The 21,479-nt window shown below is 55.6% G+C and overlaps 1 protein-coding gene and 1 long non-coding RNA gene across 3 annotated transcripts in view; one reads left to right on the top strand and one right to left on the bottom strand.

The window, feature by feature from the left end:
• Positions 1-17,121, top strand: part of MGAT5B (alpha-1,6-mannosylglycoprotein 6-beta-N-acetylglucosaminyltransferase B) — a 71,756-nt gene extending 54,635 nt beyond the window's left edge. For both annotated transcript variants that reach the window (XM_060645264.3, XM_060645263.3), the window contains 6 exons: positions 7,782-7,937; positions 8,716-8,862; positions 9,029-9,145; positions 13,746-13,820; positions 14,981-15,237; positions 15,581-17,121. In XM_060645264.3, the coding sequence (XP_060501247.1) occupies positions 7,782-7,937; positions 8,716-8,862; positions 9,029-9,145; positions 13,746-13,820; positions 14,981-15,237; positions 15,581-15,779 (951 nt within the window). In that variant the 3' untranslated portion in view covers positions 15,780-17,121. The remainder of the gene's footprint in view (positions 1-7,781; positions 7,938-8,715; positions 8,863-9,028; positions 9,146-13,745; positions 13,821-14,980; positions 15,238-15,580) is intronic.
• Positions 10,192-12,743, bottom strand: LOC132687269 (uncharacterized). Its single transcript, XR_013552196.2, has 3 exons — positions 11,709-12,743; positions 11,465-11,528; positions 10,192-10,831 (listed from the first exon to the last, which is right to left on the bottom strand). It is a non-coding gene; the product is annotated as an uncharacterized LOC132687269 (long non-coding RNA).
• Positions 17,122-21,479: the final 4,358 nt, after the last annotated feature.

Consider the following 21,479-nt stretch of genomic DNA (forward strand, 5'->3'; position numbering starts at 1 on the left):
TTATGGTTTTTTTTTTTTTTTTGAGAGGGAGAGAGACAGAGACAGAGAGTGTGAGTGGGGGAGGGGCAGAGAGAGTGGGAGACACAGAATTTGAAGCAGGCTTCAGGCTCTGAGCTGTCAGTGCAGAGCTGGACACAGGGCTTGAACCCATGAACCATGAGATCATGACCTGAGCCTAAGTCGGATGCTAAACTGACTGAGCCACCCAGGTGCCCCTTAAGATTTTATTTTTTAAATAATCTCCACATCCTGGCACAAAAACAGACACTCAGATCAATGGAACAGAATAGAGAAACCAGAAATGGACCCACAAACGTGTGGCCAACTGATCTTTGACAAAACAGGAAAGAAAATCCAATGGAATAAAGACAGTCTCCTCAGCAAGTGGTGCTGGGAAAACTGGACAGTGACATGCAGAAAAATGAACCTGGGCCACTTTCTTACACCACACACAAAAATAAACTCAAAATGGATGAAAGCCCTAACGTAAGACAGGAAGCCATCAAAATCCTCGAGGAGAAAGCAGGCAAAAACCTCTTTGACCTCGGCTGCAGCAGCTTCTCACTCAACACATCTCCAGAGGCAAGGGAAACAGAAGCAAAAATGAACTATTGGGACCTCGTCTAAATAAAAAGCTACTGCACAGTGAAGGAAATCATCAGCAAAACTAAAAGGCAACCGACAGAATGGGAGAAGATAATTGCAAATGACATATCAGGTAAAGGGTTGGTATCCAAAATCTCTAAAGAGCTTATCAAACTCAACACCAAAAACACAAAGAATCCAGTGAAGAAATGGGCAAAAGACGTGAACAGACACTTCTCCAAAGAAGACATCCAGATGGCCAACCGACACATGAAAAGATGCTCAACATCACTCATCATCAGGGAAATACAAATCAAAACCACAATGAGATACCACCTCACACCTGTCAGAATGCCTAACATTAACAATTCAGGCAACAACAGATGTTGGCAAGGATGCGGAGAGAGAAGATCTCTTTTGCACTGCTGATGGGAATGCAAGCTGGTGCAGCCACTCTGGAAAACAGTATGGAGGTTCCTCAAAAAACTAAAAATTGAACTACCCTCTGACCCAGCAATTGCACTATTAGGCATTTATCCACGGGATACAGGTGTGCTGTTTTGAAGGGGCACATGCACCCCCATGTTTCTAGCAGTGCTATTGACAATAGCCAAAGTATGGCAAGAGCCCAAATGTCCACCGATGGATGAATGGGTAAAGATGTGGTGTATATATATACAATGGAGTATTACTCTGCAATCAAAAAGAATGAAATCTTGCCATTTGCAACTACGTGGATGGAACTAGAGGGTATTATGTTAAGCGAAATTAGTCAGTCAGAGAAAGGCAAATAGCATATGACTTCACTCATGTGAGGACTCTAAGACACAGAACAGATGAACACAAGGGAAGGGAAGCAAAAATAATATAAAAACAAGGAGGGGGACAAAACATTAGAGACTCTTAAATATGGAGAATAGAGGGTTACTGGAGGGGTTGCGGGAGGGGAGAGGGGCTAAATGGGTAAGGGGCATTAAGGAATCTACTCCTGAATTCATTGTTGCACTATATTGCTAACTAACTTGGATGTAAATTAAAAAAAAAAAAAAAAAAAGGAAGAAACTAGATTTGAAAAAAAAATCTCCACACCCAACATGGGGCTTGAACGCATGACCCCGAGATCAAGTCACATGCTCTATCAACTGAGCCAGCCAGGTACCCCAAGAGTACATCTTGTTTTGTGAAACTGAAAATTTATATGCATGTGACGCCTGGGTGGCTCAGTCAGTTAAGCGTCCGACTTGAGCTCAGGTCATGATCTCATCGTTGGTGGGTTCGAGCCCCGTGTCGGGCTCTGTGCTGACAGCTCAGAGCCTGGAGCCTGCTTCAGATTCTGTGTCTCCCTCTCTCTCTCTTCCCCTCCCCTGCTCACCCTCTCTGTCTCTCTCTCTCTCAAAAATAAATATTTAAAAAATTTTAAAAATAAAGTTTGCATGCATGCGTGCACACACACATCCATAACACACACACGCATTATACACACCTACATAATGCACATTCACGATACATACGTGCATATACACGTGCATACGTACATAAATACGTGTGTGTATGGGTGAAAAAAGGCTGCTGAACAGTATATATAACGTGAACCGTTTGTGCATGTGTTTTAAGGAAAATGTAACTATGCTTTGAGTGCATCAAATATCTGAAAAGGTACACAAGAAACCGTTCTAACAGCTGCCTCCTGCGACAGAATGAGGAAGTTGGTGGGGGTGTAGACATATTCTCTGTACACTTTACATTCATGGTTTGCTTCTCCTTCTGTGAGCACATTTAGTTTTACGAGACGTAGTCCTTTTATATTTAGTGTGATTTCTGATATATTTGGCTTCGGATCTACCATTTCACTAGCTGGCTTCTATTTCTTTTTCTTTCCTGTTCCACGTTCTTTCCCCTCTCATTTCTTGTCTTCTTTTACACCGATCTGTGTTTTGAAACTCACGCCCTCTTAGCTGACTCGTACTCTCTCCTAGTCTTGTAGTGCCTGCTGTAAAGATGGTAACATGCACCCTTGACTTATCACAGTCTAGATAAGTCAGTACCTTTACCTTTTATTAGACAATAAAAGAACATTAAAGTGTTTAATTGCATCTCCCCAACGTAGGTGCTCTTATTTTAATTCCCTGAAAATGCCTTTACTTCACCCTTACTCCTAGAGGATATGGTCGCTGTGTACAGAATTCTAGCTTGGTGGTTATTTTCTTTCAGCATTACGAAAATACTGTCTTCTGGCTTGCGTCCTTTCTGTGAGCCTTGCCATTCCTTTAATGGTAATCTGTCATGGGCGCCTGGGTGGCTCAGTCGGTTAAGCATCTGACTCTGGCTCAGGTCATGATCTCACAGTTCGTAGGTTCGAGCCCCGCATCGGGTTCTGTGCTGACAGCTCAGAGCCTGGAGCCTGCTTCGGATTCTGCGTCTCCCTCTCTCTCTGCCCCTCCCTTGTTCACACTCTGTCTCTGTCTCGAAACTAAATAAACATTTAAAAAATATATAATTTATTTAAAAATTAAAAAAAAAAAAAAGAAAGGGGGTGCCTGGGTGGCTCAGTCGGTTGAGCGTCCAACTTTGGTTCAGGTCGTGATCTCACAGCTCTTGAGTTCAGGCCCCATGTTGGGCTCTGTGCTGACAGCTCGGAGACTGGAGCCTGTTTCAGATTCTGTGTCTCTGTCTCTCTCTGCCCCTCCCCTGCTCGCACTGTCTCTCTCTCTCTTTCTCAAAAATAAATAAACGTTAAAAAAGAATAAAGGTAAACTGTTGTCCTTCTTTGCTCACTTTTATGACCTCTGTGTGTTTGGTTTCCAGTAGACTTACTATGGTGTGCCTCGTTGTGGCTTTCTCTTGATTTATCCTACATGGTGTTTATAGAGCTCTTGAATTTGTGGTTTGATCTGTCGTTTGTCTTAGAAGATTTTCAGTTAGTTATCTAAGTATTGCTTCTGCCTCTCTCTCTCTCTCTCTCTCTCTCCTTTGCTTCTGGGTCTCTATTTCCACATACATTAGACTCCAGCATAGCCTCTTTGTCTCTTACATTCCTTTCTGTAATCTCCACCCTTGCGGTGTGGTTCATTCTGGATGTTTCCTTCTGTTCTTTCACTAAACGAATTCTCTCTTCAGCTGGGTCCAATCTGCGGTGAAATCCATCCATTCAGCTCCTAATTTCAGCTGCTATATTTCTCACTTCTAATATTTCCATTTGGTTTCAAACCTCGTCTTCTATTTCCTTGACTACATTCAGCAGACTTATCCTGAGGTCTGTATCTGGTAACTCCAGCTTCTAGAACTTCTATGGGTCTCTTTTTATTGTCTGTTTCTCTTGGGTTTTGATCATATTGTCATGCACCCAATTCTTCTAAAAATCAAGGTGTTTAAATTTTTTCTTTAAAAATCTATTTTTGGGATGCCTGGGTGGCTCAGTCGGTGAAGTGTCTGACTTCGGCTCAGGTCATGATCTCAAAGTCTATGAGTTCGAGCCCTGTATTGGGCTCTGTGCTGACAGCTCAGAGCCTGGAGCCTGCTTCCGATTCTGTGTCTCCCTCCTCTCTCTGCCCCTACCCCGTTTTCACTGTTTCTCTGTCTCTCTCAAAAATAAATAAACAGTAAAAAAAGAATTTAAATCTATCTTTAACAGGCTTTACTGAGCCTGGACGTGCAGTCCACCCCACGTTTCAAATGGATAGTCTCGACATACGTGTATATACGTGTGAAACCATCGCCACAATCAGGATAGTGCCTCTGTCACCCAGGTTCCCTTCCTCCTGACTGTCCCCTACTCCCTGCCAGACAGCCCGTGAGCTGGTGTCACCACAGGTTAGTGGTGATATCACTTTCTATGATTTTATATAAATGGACTCCTCTGGTACATGCTCAGTTTTTGGTCTGGGTTTTCTCACCGAGTATAATTATGTCAAGACTCATCCGTGTTATCGCACGTATCAATAGCTGATTCCTCTTTATGGCCGAATAGTGATCCATTGTACGGAGGTACCCAGCACATAGTTTGTGTGTGTTCACCTGTTAGTGGACGTTGGGGTCGTTTTCAGTATTTGGCCGTTACAAGCAGAGCTGTTACGAACATCCACGTACAAACGTCTGTACGGACATAGCCTTTCATTTCCCTTGGGTAGATCCCTAGGCGTGAATTGGCTGAATCGTAACAGTAGAACTACGTTGAACGTTTTCGGAGCCGTGGGGAGCAGTGGTCGTACTGTTTTACGATTCTGCCGGCAACGTGTGAGAGTTCCGGTTCCTCTGCAAATTCGTCAATACTTCCATGGCCGGTCTTTTCCATTTGAGCCATTCTCACAGATGTGCAATGATATCATACGGTTTCCGCTTGTAGTCCCCTACGTCTGATGATGGCGAAGATATTTTTGCGGCCCTATTTGTCCTCCCTATATCTTTTTGGGGGTCTTTTCAAAGTCTGCCCATTTAAAGAATTGGGTTGTTTTATCACTGAGTTGTTAAAGTTCTTTACACGTTCTGAATAGAGGTCCCATATCAAATACATGCTTGGCAAATATTTTCTGTCTGAGGCTTGTCTTCCTTCTCCAGAGAGCAAAGTTCTTTATTTTTTTTTTTTTAACGTTTATTTATTTTTGAGACAGAGAGAGACAGAGCATGAACGGGGGAGGGGCAGAGAGAGAGGGAGACACAGAATCGGAAGCAGGCTCCAGGCTCTGAGCCATCAGCCCAGAGCCTGACGCGGGGCTCGAACTCATGGACCGTGAGATCGTGACCTGAGCTGAAGTCGGACGCTTAACCGACTGAGCCACCCAGGCGCCCCACAAAGTTCTTTATTTTAACGAAGTCCAGCGTTTTATGGCTTGTGCTTCTGGTGTCGTATCTAAGAAATCTTTGCCTCACCCAAGGTCACAAGGGGTCTTCCCCTGTGTTTGATAGTTTTAGGTTTTACATTTAAGTCTATGATCCGTCGTGAATTAACTTTTGTGTATGATGCGAAGGGCAGATTAAACTTCTAATTCGTTTTCTTCTTTCGCACGTGGACGCGCAACGTTCCGTGACCATTGGCTGAAAACACGATCCTTCCTCCCCTGAAATGTCTTTGTGCCTTTGCCAAACGTCAATTGGCCATGCGCCTGTGGGTCTATTTCTGTACTCTCTGTTCTATCCCATTGATCTGTCTTGACGCCAACAGCACACGGCCTTAAGTACTGGACTTTTACAATAAGTCTTGAAATCAGGTAATGTGAGTCTGCCCGCTTTCTTCTCTTGTCAAGTTGTTTCTCCTAAGCCTGCTGGGGTTTTGACTGGGATTTCATTGGTGGTGGTAGTGGTGTGGTGGTCCTTCTCCTCCTCCCCCTTCTTTCTCCTCCTCCTCCTTCTCCTCCTCCTCCTTCCCCCTCCTCCTCCTTCTTTCTCCTCCTCCTCCTTCTCCTCCTCCTCCTCGCCCTTCTTTCTCCTCCTCCTCCTTCTCTTCCTCCTTCCCCCTCCTCCTCCTCCTCCTCCTTCCCCCTCCTCCTCCTTCTTTCTCCTCCTCCTCCTTCTCCTCCTCCTCCTCGCCCTTCTTTCTCCTCCTCCTCCTTCTCTTCCTCCTTCCTCCTCCTCCTCCTCCTCCTCCTTCATTCTGGAAAATGAATATAAAAAAATTGTAGAAATAACTCGAGGTCAAGGATGATGCCGTCTTCTTCCAGACACTCTTGGCTTGTGGCTGGGGCCCCAGCAATCTCAGGTCAGTGAGAGTTATCGAGACTATTTAAGACAGATTCAGCCCCTGTAGGGGCTGCTCTAGTTCCGGCCCACCCTTTCTACCAGCGTGTAATTCCTCAGAATTCCAACCCGACGGGTGGAGTTTCCATCAGCACCCCCGCCCCCCGCCGCCCAACTCGGCAGACCCCAAACTCTGACTTGTCCCCCAGCTCTGCAAGGTGACCAGAAGCTCTGCTCAAGCCTCCTTGCTGCTGACTCTGGAATCAGCAGGTGCCCCTGTGGGGGAACCCTGGTCTCAGCAGCGACCTCAACAGTCTCCTGCCCTTCTTCTCTCAGATCTTGGCCTTGTAATTCTTCACGCTTTGGTAGATTTTCACCTTCGCACAAGGTTTTGTACTTCCACATCTTTCCTGGTCGTTCTCAGAGGCAGGGCTGATACCTTTACCTACTACACCATTGCCCGGAGCGGAAGGCTTCTTTACGAAAAACGTGTGCAGTTTGGAGCCTCAAAACGTGAACTGTTCCTTATCTTGATGTCCATTGATAACTTTCTTCAAGAGCCGCGGTTTACAAGACAAAACCTGGGCTGAAGCTCCTTGCTGTCTGACCTCATGGCTAGCCAGCGGGACAGAGAGAACCTGCCTTCTTTTTTTCTGGCCTGTTGGCCTGCTGAGGACCTGCCCTCCCTGAACAAAACCCCTCCCTGGCCCGGCCTTCTCTATGATCGCGAAGTTCCTCTCTTCTCAGCTTCTCCTTTCCTCTCTTCTGTGAGTCTCAGAAGCCCCCCAAGAAGTACAACCCAGGGGCAGATCCCAGTCTTACTCCTGATGAGATCCTACGCTGCCCATACCTCCCGGCTCGGGGCCCCGGCCATGGGGTCCGACGGGTGCCTGGTGGCTGAGCTGTTATCTCCTCCTCTGTGCCCTGCTTCCTGTTGTCCCCCTCCCCCCAGGCTGGGCCTGTTTCCACATCGAAAGCAGAGCCTGGAGCTGGGACTCGCGTCTGGAGGGGCTGAGCCTTTGCTAGTTTGGGGGCGTTCACTCACAGGTGTCCTCCTTGAGGACGAAGGCCCTGCCTGAGCTCAGTGCCAACACATAGCAAGTGCTTCATAAAAATGTGCTCCGTGGATGGATGGACGATGGGTGGAGGACGGAGGGAGACAGAGAAGGAGGGATGAGATGACCTTGGCCCCACAGCTCCTCAGATGTTCTTAGAGGTCATCAGGGGTTCCGGGGAGGCAAAGCGGCTTCATTTGGGTGTATTTAAATGTGAGTCCCTATACGTTTTCTTTGCAAAGGAAACACTTCCGTGGCTAAGAATAGTCCTGCAGCCTCTCTCGTCTAGTGCAACTTCTGCAACTCACAGATGAAGAAAATGAGGACCAGAGAGGGCAGGGGCCTTGCCCGAGGTCACGCAGCTGGCTGACGGCTCCGCAGTTTCTGGCTTCCAGACCGGGGGTGTCTCTTTGGACGGCTGTGCCTTCCGCATGTGGGGCGAGGTTCCCATGTCCAACCCTCCTCTTCCAGGGGAAGGACAAGTTTCTGGGCGTCCTGAACAAGTACATGGAGATCCACGGCACTGTGTACTATGAGAGCCAGCGGCCCCCCGAGGTCCCGGCCTTCGTGAAGAACCACGGTCTCTTGCCACAGCCTGAGTTCCAGCAGCTGCTGCGCAAGGCCAAGGTGAGCCCCGCCCCCCCCCCCGCCAACCGCCGTCCTCACCCCCTCGGTACCGGTGCAGCCCGGTGGACTCCTGGGCCAGGCCTTGCTGTTAGAGCCGCTGAAGGCATGGCAGGCTGAGGGCATGCCCTGGCTGGAGTTCCACGGACTGACTGCTTCTGGAAGTTCTGCACCATATTCCTGGAGCAGCAGCGGGTACAATGGGCATTGACTCTGGTGCTGGGCCCTGAGGGATCGGGGTCAGCTGAGGCTGGAGGGCCTCCAGGCCTCTCCTGCTCTAACCACAGCTCTTCCCGCAGGCCCCCTGGATATGTGTGTCTGTGGGTGGGCTGGGCGAGGAGGAGCGGCTTTGTGCAGTCGGCAACTTGAACAACCTTACACTGCAGCCCGGGGTTCAGAATCATTTATTGATCGCCTTCCAGCGGGGCCAGGCCTGTGAGCACTCCTGGCGCAAGTTAGGTGCTGACTGAATCGTTTTTAGGATGTGTGGGTAAAGGTCCTTTAAGCTCAGCTGTAGGTGTGGGTCTGAAACCTCCTAAGCTTGAGACCCTCACCCTTGTCTTTTCCCCTCCAGAATCCTAGCCCGCCGCGGCAGGAACGGGCCATTGATATAACCGAATCGCAGCTCCTCTTCCCGAATGGGGAAACTGAGGCCTAGAGAGGGGGAAGTGTGTGCCGCGGCACATGGCCGCCTCCTGTGGATGCCCCCGCCCTGGCTCCCTGGGGCCCTGGGCTGCGGTGCCCAGGCTTCCCTGACCATTGTGCCACCTGGCTTCCTCAGCTCTTCATAGGGTTCGGCTTCCCCTACGAGGGCCCTGCCCCGCTGGAGGCCATCGCCAACGGCTGCGTCTTCCTACAGGCCCGCTTTAGCCCGCCCCACAGCTCCCTCAACCACGAGTTTTTCCGAGGCAAGCCCACCTCCAGAGAGGTGAGTGGGGAGGGTCTGACGCGGGGCCCCCCGCATCACCCGGAAGAGGGAGACAGGCCTGGGGTGAAAGGACACGTGGGACAAGCTGGGGGGGGGGGGGCGTCCCCTTAGCCCAGCCCGGCCAGGCAGGCACAGGGGGAGATGGCTGCTCTCTCTGCCCCGCCAGCTGTTCTCCCAGCACCCCTACGCAGAGAACTTCATTGGCAAACCCCACGTGTGGACCGTCGACTACAACAACTCAGAGGAGTTTGAAGCGGCCATCAAGGCCATCATGAGAACCCAGGTGAGGCTCAGATCCAGTCAGGGCCGCCATCAGCCACCACTGCGGGTCGTAGCCGTAATTAGAAAAAGGTGCCCCTCTTGGTGAATTCAGACTCGTAAGCTTGGGCTGGGAAATTTGATGAGGGGTGGGGTGGTCCCCACTTACCAACTCGAGTTGGCGGGGGAGAGAAAAAAAAAAAAAAAATGCCTTTGTGTCGTGAGCAACCTGCACAACCGTACATGGCAGCCCTGGTCCGGAATCATTTATTAAGCACCTTCGGAGACAGAGCCCTGTGAGCACTGCCTGCACGTGTCAGGCGCTGAGTGAATGTTTCTCAGGAGTAGCGCTTGGAGGGTCTTCGAACTCTGCTGTCGGTGTGGCTCTGTGGCCTTCTGTCCGCGTGCCTCAAACTATAAACGTGCCGGCAGGTCATCTGGGGGTCTTGTTAAAATGCGGGTTGGGATTCAGCGGGTCTGGGGTGGTGCCGGGCCCAGGGCCACCCTTCGCGTAGCAAGGGGGAGAACTTTCCGGGTTTCCTTCGGCAGGTGTGTGGGCATTGCCATGTGTGGGGGCACGTGTGTGGGAGTGGTGACTGTTGACGGCCCCCTGTGCTCTTCTGGTTCCCTCATTTTGGAAAGGGGTCCGACTCTGCTCACCATGATCCCTCTGGACCTGTCTCCCTCCTCGCCCAGCACCGTGTTAACTGAGCGTGCCCTCCCCCGGGAGGGGAAGGGGACGCACTGCTCAGGGTGAACTTCTGGGTCTGGGGCAAACCCGGAAACCCGGCGAGCCTTCGCCTTGGTGAGGCCACCACAAATGAGTGACAGGAAACACCGGTTCCTTCTGCAAGGACAGCCATGTCCCAGGAGGACACTGCTGCCCCAGGGGAGCTGGGGGACACTGCCAGACTCAAGGGCAGAGACCGGCAGGGAGAGACCCTCCACCCCAGCCCCGGGGGACTTACGGGCTTAGCTTTGGACCCAGAGCCCCGCCTGGTTGTTCTGACCGTGAGGCAGGCTTGCGTTTTCTTTACGTTTATTTTTTTTTTTTTGAGAGAGAGAGAGAGAGAGAGAGAGAGAGGAAAGGGGAGGGGCAGAGAGAGAGAGAGGGAGAGAGAGAATCCCAAGCAGGCTCCAGCTGTCAGCGCAGAGCCCGATGCGGGGCTTGATCTCACGAACCGTGAGATCGTGACCTGAGCAGAAAGAAACCAAGCATCGGACGCTCAACCGACTGAGCCCCCCAGGCGCCTGTGGCTTGTTTTTAATCGGCCTCCTTTCACCACCAGTCACTCCCACGCGGAAACCCCAGCCTCTGTCCCCCCTCGTCAGAGGCCCCCCAGAAAATCCCCGCCTCCCTGGCCTGCTCCGTTCTTCCACTGACCACACCCTCGTCCTTCCCTCCTTCTGTCTGGGGGCGATGTTTGTCTAGTAGAACATAGCTGCCCGGAAGAACACAGCTGTGTCACAGCCTGCGCCCGTCGGTAGTCGTCACGGACACGGGCAGGTCGACCTGCCAGGTGGCTGAGCCCCTGGAACCTCCCTGAGCAGTGAGGGGGTGACGCCCTCCACTCCGTTCTTCAGCGTCAGCTTGAGGCAGTCTCTGCTGTGAGTCCCTCCAGGCCACGGACCATCTTCGATCGGGTTCCTCCAGGAGGTGACCCGGGGGCACAAGTCGGTTATTTGGAAAGTGATCCCAGGAAGGAGCGTCCTGGAGTGACAGAATGAGACAGCGTCTAACCGAGTAGGTCACCCCAGCTGGCCCCTGGCCCTCAGTGCTGGTGGGGACCTATGGGGTAGGTCACATCCCAGCGTGACCTCCATCGCTGGGTGGATGAGGGCTGCACCTGGGGACCCTCGCAGGGCGGAGCCAGCCAGAGACAGTCGTAGTGGGCAAGGGGCTCCCCAGGCGGCCTCAACGCAGGAGAAAAGCCGGAAACTGACCGACCCCAGCCCCCAGCGGTGACACACGGCCCATTCTGCGTTCCAGGTGGGCGCGGCATGAGAAGGGCTCCCCACCCCCATCCTCCTCCTGCTCCTCCCCTCCCCTTGAAAAGCAGTCCTCCAAGGCTTCTAACCCAGGGGACAAGGTCAGGGGGTAGAGGACATACCAGCAAGCCCACCCCCAGGGCTCAGGTCCGGCCCAGCCTGCAGGAGACATCGCTAAGCTCAGCGAGCACGTGGAAATATGTTCCGTCCGCAGAACAGAGCCGGGCTGTGGGGGGGCCTGTGAGTGAACGTGCTCTTCCGTTCGTGGGTTCTTTGCGGTCGGACACCCAAGAAATCGGTAACGGACGCTGCCCTGGGGAAGGGCCTGGGTGTCCGGGATGGGAGGAAAACTTACCTTTCGTTGTTTTTTCTTTTGATCTTTTTGTTTTGTTTTGTTTTGCTCCAACGTCTGTTTAATTCTGGGAATGAGTTAATTTAAAAAAATCACGATAACAAAAGGGTCAAGGAACCAAGGTTTTGCCGATCTGCCAAGCGGAGACTGACGGGTGGTCTCCCGAACCTGCCCGCCTGCTGCCTTCAGCCCCTCCGGGGGTCCCGCCACCCCCGCCTGCCTCCCCGGGCGGTTCACACCCCCTTACCCAAGAATCGCCCGGGCAGGTGTTTAAAATGCAGGTTCCTGGGCCTGGCATCTGACATTAAAGGACCGGGTGTGGCCCTCGCAGCTGCCTTTTCACCAAGCAGCCTGGGTATGTGACCCAATCCTATTTTGGAGAACTGATTTGGGGACAGCTGGCAGGAGCCGAGAGGACCAATGAGGGCCACCCTCAGGGGACACAGTTTGTGCGGCAAATCCCAGGGCCTTTCACAGGGAGAGGGGGGAAGAAAGGTGAGGAACGGGGAGGAGGTGAGAGAGACCCCTGTCACCGCCCCCCCCCCCCCCCCCCCCCCGCCTCCCGCTCTCCCTACAGCACAGGACCAGCACCTGCCAGCCTGTCGAGACAGATTACACCGTGAGCACCTGTAATTAGGCCTAATGGGGGTAATTTCCAGGCAGGCTGGCTCCTCTGGTGGAGATTCATGGCAGGCGGGACACGGCTGGCTGATGCGAATTACGTGTGATGTGGGCTTCAACGCACAGCGGGAGTGACTCGGGGTGGAGGGGGGGCTGCTGCTGTGGAGCAGGCCGAGTGGCATTTGGAGGGGAACTCTCTCCTCCGGGCGGCGGGGGAGTGGCTCTCTAGCCGGGGCTTGAGGTCTTGTACCCTGGAGGTGTCCAGGGAACCGCTGGGCAGGAGCCGGCTGCCGGGGCCATCGTGGCCATCAGCCCCGGGGCTGAGGGCAGGTCGGGGCCGGGCCGTGCACCGCTTGGGGCCGCAAAGGCTGCCGGTGGCTGGGGTATAGGACCTGGATTCTCTCGGGTTCTGGAACCGCCCGCGGATGAAGAATAGTGCTCTCAGCTGCAGGGAGAACGGGGGTTCTCCAGACCAGATGGGTGGGCTCTCGTCCCGAGAATCTTCTGGAGGCTTGCACTCGTTTCAAGGGGAGCAGCTGCTGTTTCCCTGGGCGACCCCCTCAGCCTGAGTGTCGGGGATGCCCCCCAGGCAGAGGGCCCAGGATGGGCCTCCAGCCCTTCGAGGTGGGGTCTACGGGAAGCAGGACCCCCCCGGTGCACCTGAGTGCCCGTCTGTGACGGGGGAGGGAGGCCGCTCCCACTTGGGCAGAGCTGTCAGATCACAGCACCTCGAGCTGCGGGCAGGGAAAGGGCGTAAGTTGGAATCGGGCTGGGCCGGGTGTGGCGCCCATGCCCCCACGTACACACAACACACACACACGCACCTATGAGATGCTCTTTGCATCTTATACACACACGTGCACACACACTGGGGAGAAGCGAGGTCGGAGGCCCGAACAGGCTGCTCTCTGAGTCTGGGATGGGCTATCCCCACGGCCCCGTCCAGCCAAGGTGGCTGTGTGCCGGGGTCACCAGAGAGGGCTTGGTCAGGAAAGGCTCCCAGGTGCCTGGCCTGGGCAGGAAGCCTTACAAATTCTCCTCGCTCCACCTGACCGGGAGATGCCCCTGTGTTCCTTTTCGTGAACGTTCTACCTTCTGGGCAGAATATACGGGCAGAGCTGGAGGTGCTACTTGCTGAGCACCTACTGTATACCAGGCATTGTGCCAGGCAGGTCCCGGTTCTCCAGGGGGGCCTGTAACCTGGGAGACACGAGGGACAGATCGGAGATGATGACACAGGTGCCAGTTCCACCCTGGAGGAACTCTAGGGTGCCACCCAGGAGAGTGGTCCTGGACAGGAGTGGGGCTGGGGCTCAGGGAGGGCTTCCTGGAGGAGGCGTCCCCTAAGAGGGGAGGGTGAACCCATCTGGGCTGGCTGTGGGAAGGGCAGGCATCACAGCCCAGGAGGGGATGGGGGCTGAGCTTTAGGACAAAGGGAGGGCAGCCGGGAAGGGGGCAGGCAGGGGGTGGGACGGCCCCCAGGGCCACAGGCAGGTGTTCCAGCTGATCCGGGTAGAGGGGCCGGGTAGATGGTGTGGGGGGAGGGGCTTCCGGGCGCACCAGATTTTGCCCCCAGTGCTGAGCAGGGCTGGCCCCCAGCAGCCCGGTCGGGGAGGGGCCCGGCGCTCCTCCTCCCCCATGTGTCCGCCCGTCTCTCCCACAGGTAGACCCCTACCTGCCCTACGAGTACAGCTGCGAGGGGATGCTGGAGCGAATCCACGCGTACATCCAGCACCAAGTAGGTGGGCCCCCCCGCTCTCCGCCCCCAGGGGTGGGTCCTCCCCAAACCCCATCAGCCCCGAGGAGGGGGCCTAGCCCGCTCCACTGTCTGAGGACGCTGTCTCCACCCAGGGCTCTGTGTCCGTTCAACCCCCGCCCCTTCTTCACCTGTCCGTCCGGGTACTTTCCCCGGAGATGATGCAGGTACTTTCCCCGGAGATGAGCGGTCCTGCACTGCTCAGGCCAGGAGGCCAGGCCCGGGGGTGAGGTGGGGCGGCCCTGGGCGTCCAGCTCGAGAGCCCAGCCCCATACCGCAACACAGAAACAGACTTATTTTTACTTTGAGAAAGAAGTCGTGGACAAGTCTGGTAACTGATTGGCTGGTGAGTATGGAGGACCCCCCCCCCCCCTCCACCTCCAGGGATGAGACTGGGCTGGGGACCAGGTCCTCCGCCCTGAGAACCCAGGGGATCTGAGCCTCCTGAGGGCCCACGGGTGGTCCTTCCAAGCTCTAGGGCCCAGCTGGGCAGCGAACTACAGGAAGATGGCTTTATAACTACTTGATATTCAGACCCATAGCGTGTGGCCTCTGGCTGCACCTTGCCCCCAAGCCCTGAGGGTTGGAGGGTGGTTCTGGACCATTGCTTCACCACAGGAGCACTGAGGCCTGCAGCAGAGAGGGCTTGGTGGGGTCAGGGCCAGAAGCTAGAACCTGAGACTCTCAGCTCCCAGCCGCCCTTTGGGATGTCATCAGGAAACCCACAGGAAAGCATTTGCTGGGCCCTATGGGTGGTCCCTGGAACTGATCCCTGCCGGGAGAGCCCCTCTGGCCAGCAGCAGCCCCCCCACCCCATCCACACCGCAGGTGGGGCACACGGGCCTCAGGGTAGCAACCCTGACTCTAGCCAAAGTATGAGGTAGCACAGGGTGGATCAAACCTTGCCATCCAGCTGTGACGCCCTGGGCAGATTCCTTGACCTCTCTGAGCCTCCGTCCCCCGCCCCCCAACTGCCGAAATAGCTGGAGGCATAGTGGTACCCTTTTGATGGGGTTGTCACGAGGGGGAAAAAAATGCCATGACGCATGGTGGTTGGCCTGGTATTTGGGAAGCTCCCCATGTGGTACGATTGTTGTGTCAGCGTCCCATTTCCCCTTCTAACGCCCGCTTTCCTCCTGCAGGACTTCTGTGCAGCCCCAGGCCCTGTCCCGCCAGGGGCCCGAGCCCCACACAGTCCCTTCGTCCTGGCCCCCAATGCCACCCACCTGGAGTGGGCCCAAAACGCCAGCTCGGCGCCCGGGGCCTGGCCCCCAGCGCACTCCCTCCGAGCCTGGCTGGCCGCCGCTGGGAGGGCCTGCACGGACGCCTGCCTGGACCGTGGGCTGATTTGCGAGCCCTCCTTCTTCCCCTTCCTCAACAGCCGGGACGCCTTCCAGAAGTGAGTGAGCCCCCGCCCCCGCCCCCACCTGCCTTCCGTGGGTGGCCCAGTGCAGCACGCCGGTTGGTCCTCGCGCCATCCCTGCCCCGCCCCCTGCCAGATCCCTGCCCCGCCCCCTGCCAGCCCCTGCCCTCCACCCCTCCCTGAGCCTCTTCTAGGTCCAGGCCAGGAAGGCTGCCCCGGGGTCCTCCTGGTGGCTCAGCCTGCAGCCCCACCTGCCCTTTCTCATAGCGGGCAGAGGGGGGCGGCAGCCCGGCGTCTGTCCCCGGGCCTCCTGGAAACGGGGAGGGGAGAGGGCGGTACGAGGCTGGGGCAGTGAGCGCCGCCCGCCGTGCCTGTCCAGGCTGCAGGTGCCCTGTGACAGCACCGAGTCGGAGATGAACCACCTGTACCCGGCCTTCGCCCAGCCCGGCCGCGAGTGCTTCCTCCAGAAGGAGCCGCTGCTGTTCAGCTGTGCCGGTTCCAGCACCAAGTACCACCGGCTCTGTCCCTGCCGAGACTTCCGCAAGGGCCAGGTGGCCCTGTGCCAGGACTGTCTGTGAGGGCACCCGCCCGTCTGGCCCTCCCTGCCGCAGGAGAAAGCACCAGCAGATTCCGAGCTCCAGCGACCCGCCCGCCCCTCGACGCCCCCAGACTGGAGCTTCCTTCCTTGGCCCGGAAGTGGCCCGGACAGACATGTTCGCGGGGAGGGTGGGGGGGGGCAGCTTGTCCAGGTGCCGGGTGCCCGCCCCAGGCAGGCTCCTCGTCCTCATCCGGGGGCTCGTGACATCGTGGTGGCCAAGCAGAGGGCCCCGCTGGCAGGAGCAGGGGGTCTGGGCCCCTGGCTTTGTGCAGGGCCCCTGTTGGACCAGATGGAGAGAGGGCCCTGGTCCTTCTCGGGCCCACGATGGGGCCTTAGGATGTATGGGGAGGAAGCAGGGGCCGTACTTGTCCGATGACCCACTGAAGGGTCCAGAGAGTGATGTGTGAGGGGTCAGTCTTGTCCCTTTGTGGTCAAGAGGGACAAGGGACGGGGGGAAGGCCAGGCTGGGGGACCCTGCTCATGCCTCCTCTCAGCCCCATCCCGCCTGCCTTTGCAACGCCCCCCCCCCATTCTATACTTGGGGGGCACAGTGGGAGTGCGGGGGGCCGCCTAGACCCTGGGTTGAACCGTCTCCCTCTCCCGCTCGCTCGAGCTCTCTCCACTTCGGGCTTCTGCCCAAACTCATCTTGGCATGACTGTGACTCCAGGCCATGGACTTGTCCCCAGAGCCTCAGTTCCCGGCCCAGCAGGCTCTGGGACCCCCACCCCTTAGCATCACTTGTAGGCAAAGGCTGGGGACGGAGCTGTAGCCCATGGTACGTCCAGTCTAGTCCCTGGCTTCCCAGGCCCGCTAGCCCCCAGGTAGGCCCCCCCACCCCCACCCCCCAGTGCTGCGTGTCCCTATCTCCAGCCTCCTCTAGCCTCCAACCGCCTCTGGACCCAAGCATCATCTCTGTGTGGCATGCCTGCCCCGGCCCCAGGACGCCCCCTCCTCCTCCTCCCCAGGCCCAGAGCCCTGCCCGAATAAACAGGTCAGGCCTCCAGAGACACTGCCACCCCAGCCCCTTTTATAATCCCACCCCCCACCCCCCCAGCCAGGCCTGACCCTCCACCCTGCCAGGGAGGCAGCCCAGGGCCCCGAGAACCGGGAGAGGGGAGGAGCGAGCCGGCGTGGGGCCGAGGTGGGGTGCCTCCCAATGCCAGACCCCTCTCTGGGCCTGGATGGCCCCTGTAGCCGCAGAAACTCAGTGGTCGCCAAGGACCTGGCCCGTCGGGGGAAAGCAATAGAGACACTCTTTTCTCTCTCTCTCTTTTTTAAAGATTTATTTCTTGAAATAATAAATATTTTATTGGGATGTGAGGTGCAGAGAGCAGTGTGCTGTTTCTTATCTTTTCCTGGGACTGCCAGGGCATGGTGGGGGCGGGGGGGGGGCGCGGATATCCTGGGGCCCTGGGCCCCTGCTGCATGTCTCTTGGAGCACACAGGGTGCTTGGGGCTAGAGAGTCGGTGCTCCCTGGGTCAGGCTGCCCAAGGGAAGTCCCTGCGGGTGCCCCACGCCATGACTCCAGGGACCCTGCTCAACAAGCAGGGCTGTACCCGGTTCTGTTCACCTCGGGCTGGCCCCCGCGAGGTCAGAGAGCACAAATACATTTTGATAAAAGCCTGAGTCAGATCATGACAAATACTGGCTAATACTGTACTTCAGACACAGGGCTGACGGTCGGACACACAACTTGTCATTTTTTAAAAATTTTAATTAATTTATTTTTTCAGTTTTTTTAATGTTTATTTTTGAGAGAGAGAAAGAGACAGAGTGCGAGCAGGGGAGGGGCAGAGAGAGGCGGAGACACAGAATCCGAAGAAGCAGTCTCCAGGCTCCCGAGCTGTCAGCACAGAGCCCGACATGGGGCTCGAACTTACGAACCGCGAGATCATGACCTGAGCCGAAGCCGGACGTTTAACCGACTGAGCCCCCAGGGGCCCCTCTACTTATTTTTAATTGATTTTTAATTTGCAGTTTCCTGATGGCCTAGGATGTGGAGGCATCTCTTCGTATGCTTACTCCCCATCTGTGATCTTCTCTGTGAGGTGTCTCTTCAGCTCTCCTGCCCAGTTTGCAATCAGTTCTTTGTTTCTTACTGTTGGGTTTTAAGAATTCTTTGTACAGGAGCCTACTTCTGAATGCTCTCAAGCTTTGAACTCGGGCGGGGTGGGGCGGGCAGAGGGTGTGGGGCACTGGCCAGCGGGAAGGGGAGAAGGGGACCCTGGGAAGAGCCTGCAGGCCAGATGTAGGACCAGATGCCGGGGTGGGGGAGGCTGTGAGTTCTACGGCCCTTCCCCCCTGGACCGGTGCCCGGCCCCCCTCCTCAGCGCCCACTGGACAGGGGAGGAAGTAACGGGCCCAGGCCGGCCTCTCCACCACCCCCGTGAGGTGACGTCATCCTCCTGCTGACAGGTGAGGAAACCAGTCTCCGATGACGCCCCTCCCCAGCCTTTGGAATCACCGGGGGAGCGTCCGCCACCCCCACATCCAGGCTGCATCCAGACCAGTGAAACCCAGTCTCTGAGCAGGGCCTGGCATCCGAAGTTTGAAAAAGCTCCCCTCCGGGTGTTTGTACCGAGCATCTGATGTGAACCCCTGGGCTGACATCCAGAAGGGGTAGCTCCTCTCTGCAGCCCCACCTCCCGGCTCTGCTCCCAGAGGGTCGATGGGGTGATGGGGTCGAGGACCTACCCTCGTAGGGAGGCCTCACTTGCCCTGCCCCTCCCTCCCGTCTCCACAGCCCAGGGCCCGTGGGGGTGCGGCCAATGAACCTGGGAAGAAGGAGGAGGCTGGGGCCAGCCTAGAGCAAAGAAGGCACACGGGCCCCAGCTGACTCCAGGACTTGAGTCCCAAGTTCGAGGGCAGGAGAGAACCCTGGGAGGCTGTTGACAAGCACCCCTCCCCAGGACTGGGGAGGCTGGAGGGCAGCGGAGGGGGCAGGGTGCCCTGCGGTCTCTGCAGAGGCCTGGGAGGCATTGCCAGTTTGGTTTCCTGCAGCCGGAACCTGGTGGGCTCAGCTTCTCTGCGTCCCCGCACCGCAGCTGACCGCTTTCCCTTTGCGATGCCAGGGGCCCCTCAGAACCCCAGCCTGTGGCTGTGGGACCCCCACCTAACTCTGTGCTTCTGGCTCCTCCTGCACGAAGTACGGGAAATAGGACACACGGGGGGGGGGGGGGGGGGGTTGAGGAGGAAACAAGGTCGGGCAGGTCTGGGCCCGGGTACGAGGAGGGAGGTGAAACAGGAATGGGCAGTAGGGGGGCTTCTGGGCTTGAGGCTCAGGACTGCCTCCAGGAGCTCCGGGATCAAGGGGCTCAGACCTCAGGCCTCAGACCTGGGGCCTCCATAACGGAGAGAATAAATTTCTGTTTTTTTCTTTTTTTTTTTTTTACTTGTTTTTCCTTTTCCTTTTCTTTCTTTTTTTGTTTTTAGTTTTTTTCAAGTTTATTTTGAGAGAGAGCGTTTGAGAGACAGTGCGCAAGCAGGGGAGGGGCAGAGAGAGAGAGAGAGGGAGAGAGAGAGAGGATCTCAAGCAGGATCCGCACTGTCAGCGCAGACCTGCTGCGGGGCTCGAGCTCACGAACCGCGAGATCATGGCCTGAGTCGAAGTCGGACGCCGAACCTAAGACTGAGCCGCCCAGGCGCCCCAAATTTCTGTTGTTTTAAGCCACCCAGTTTGTGATCATTTTTTTTTTTTTTTTTTTTACAGCGGTCACAGGAAGCTGTTCTGTTCCTGTTCATACAGAACAGGTCAGGTTTCTGCTGCCTTTAAGGACGGATAATCACAGCAGAGGGAGGTCACCACCAGCCCAGAGGCTTGAGCTGAGTGTCCCCAGGGTCATGAGCCAAATGGCCCCTGGCCAGATGGTTGGCCCCAGCACACAGCCCAGCCCGTCTTTTCTCTGGAGGGCAGGACGGTGGTTGCTCTGTAAAAGTTCCAAAGGAAAAAGAAGGTTGGCCCCAGGGATGCTGGCCGACTGTGGTCCACACCGCTGTCCCCTCCAGACACACACAAACACCCAAAGCCGGGGGCCCAGGGCCTCTGGGGGCAGCACCCAGGTACTTGGAGCAGGAGGGGGACGTGCCTGGAGCCCGACTTCCCAGCTTGAGTCTGGGACCGCAACCCTCCAGCTGATTGAGCCTTAGATGGCCTCCCTCTGACTCTCTGCTAAAAATAGCCCAGCCCCGGCTTCTGCACATATTTGGATATCAGGCTCTGGAGACTCATGATGCCGGAGGGATAGCGAGGCAGATTCTTCCCATGTTGGGTGTGAAGCCAGAACAGAGGCCATTTGCTTTCCTGGTCAACTCCCAGCTACCCGCGCCGGCCCTGGCCACCCAGGCCTGACCCTTTCCTTGTGGACTCTTTGTTGGGGGGGGACCCCAGGGCTGGCGGGGGCTTGGGCCTTTGGCTTTTGGAGTTTCAGGCTGGGGCAAAGCTGCGAGGGCTCCGTGGGGAAACACTAGACACCCCCAGAGGCTCCGTACCCTCGCCCTAGTTCCCCCTTGTCCCTTAGAACCTTCACCTGGACACATGGGTTGTGGTGTTTCTTCTACTTCCTGGCGTTTTATAAAGCAAAGCTCTCCATGGGGCGCCTGGCTGGCTCAGTCGGTAGAGCGTGCGACTCTTGATCTCAAGGTTGTGAGTTCGAGCCCCACATTGGGTGTAGAAATTACTTAAAAATAAAATCTTTTTTTTTTTTTTTAAAGAAGAAAAACTTTCCAGTTATCTAGGGTGATATGGGGTTAAGTTGGCGACCTTCCAAAGGGGGGTTTACATTTAAAGAGTGGCTTCTCTCGTGGAGTAAACATGTGCTCGTGCGCACACACACACACACACACACACACACACACACTAACTTGGGCCTTGGAATCAGCCAGCCCTGGGCTCAAAGTCTGTCTTTGACACTTGTCGCTGGCTGCAACCTTCAGCAGTCAACTTCTCTGAGCTTTAGCCCAACGTTTAGGTAAGTTCGGATGCAAAATTTTTTTTTTTAGTTTATTTATTTTTTGAGAGAGAGAGCGGGGGAGAGGCAGAGGGAGAGGGAGAGAGAGAATCCCAAGCAGGCTCCTCACTGTCAGCGCAGAGCCTGATGCGGGGCTCGAACCCACAAACCGTGAGATCATAAACTGAGCTGAAATCAAGAGTCAGATGCTTAACCGACTGAGCCCCCCCGGGGGGCCGCTGGGTAAGTGCAGATAATACGTATTAGTATTGATTCTCATCACTGCCGTAATGAGTGGCCACAAACTTAGTGGCATAAAACAACACTAATTTATTATGTTATTATTACATATTATTTTTCAGTCAAGGTCCAAAATGGGTCTCATGGCTAAAATGAGGTGCCTGCAGGGTCACGTCCTTCTGGAGACTCTAGAGGAGAATCTGTGTCCCCTGCCTTTTCCACCTGCTAGGGGCCACCTGTGTCCCTTGCCTTGTGGCCCCTTCCTTCATTTTCAGAGCTGGCGATGGCTGGTCGAGTCCTTCTCACATCTTATCACTCTGGCACCAGCTCTCGTGTCTCCTCCTTCTGCAAATAAGACCCCTGTGATCACACAGTACCCCCCAGATAATCCGGCACAATCTCCCTATTTTAAGGTCAGCTGATTAACAATTCAAATTCTGCAACTTGATTCTTCCTTACCACGTGTGCTAGTCAGGGCTCTCCAGAGAAACA

This window comes from Panthera onca, chromosome E1, assembly GCF_046562875.1.
Source record: "Panthera onca isolate mPanOnc1 chromosome E1, mPanOnc1 haplotype 2, whole genome shotgun sequence".
Lineage (NCBI taxonomy): Eukaryota > Metazoa > Chordata > Mammalia > Carnivora > Felidae > Panthera > Panthera onca.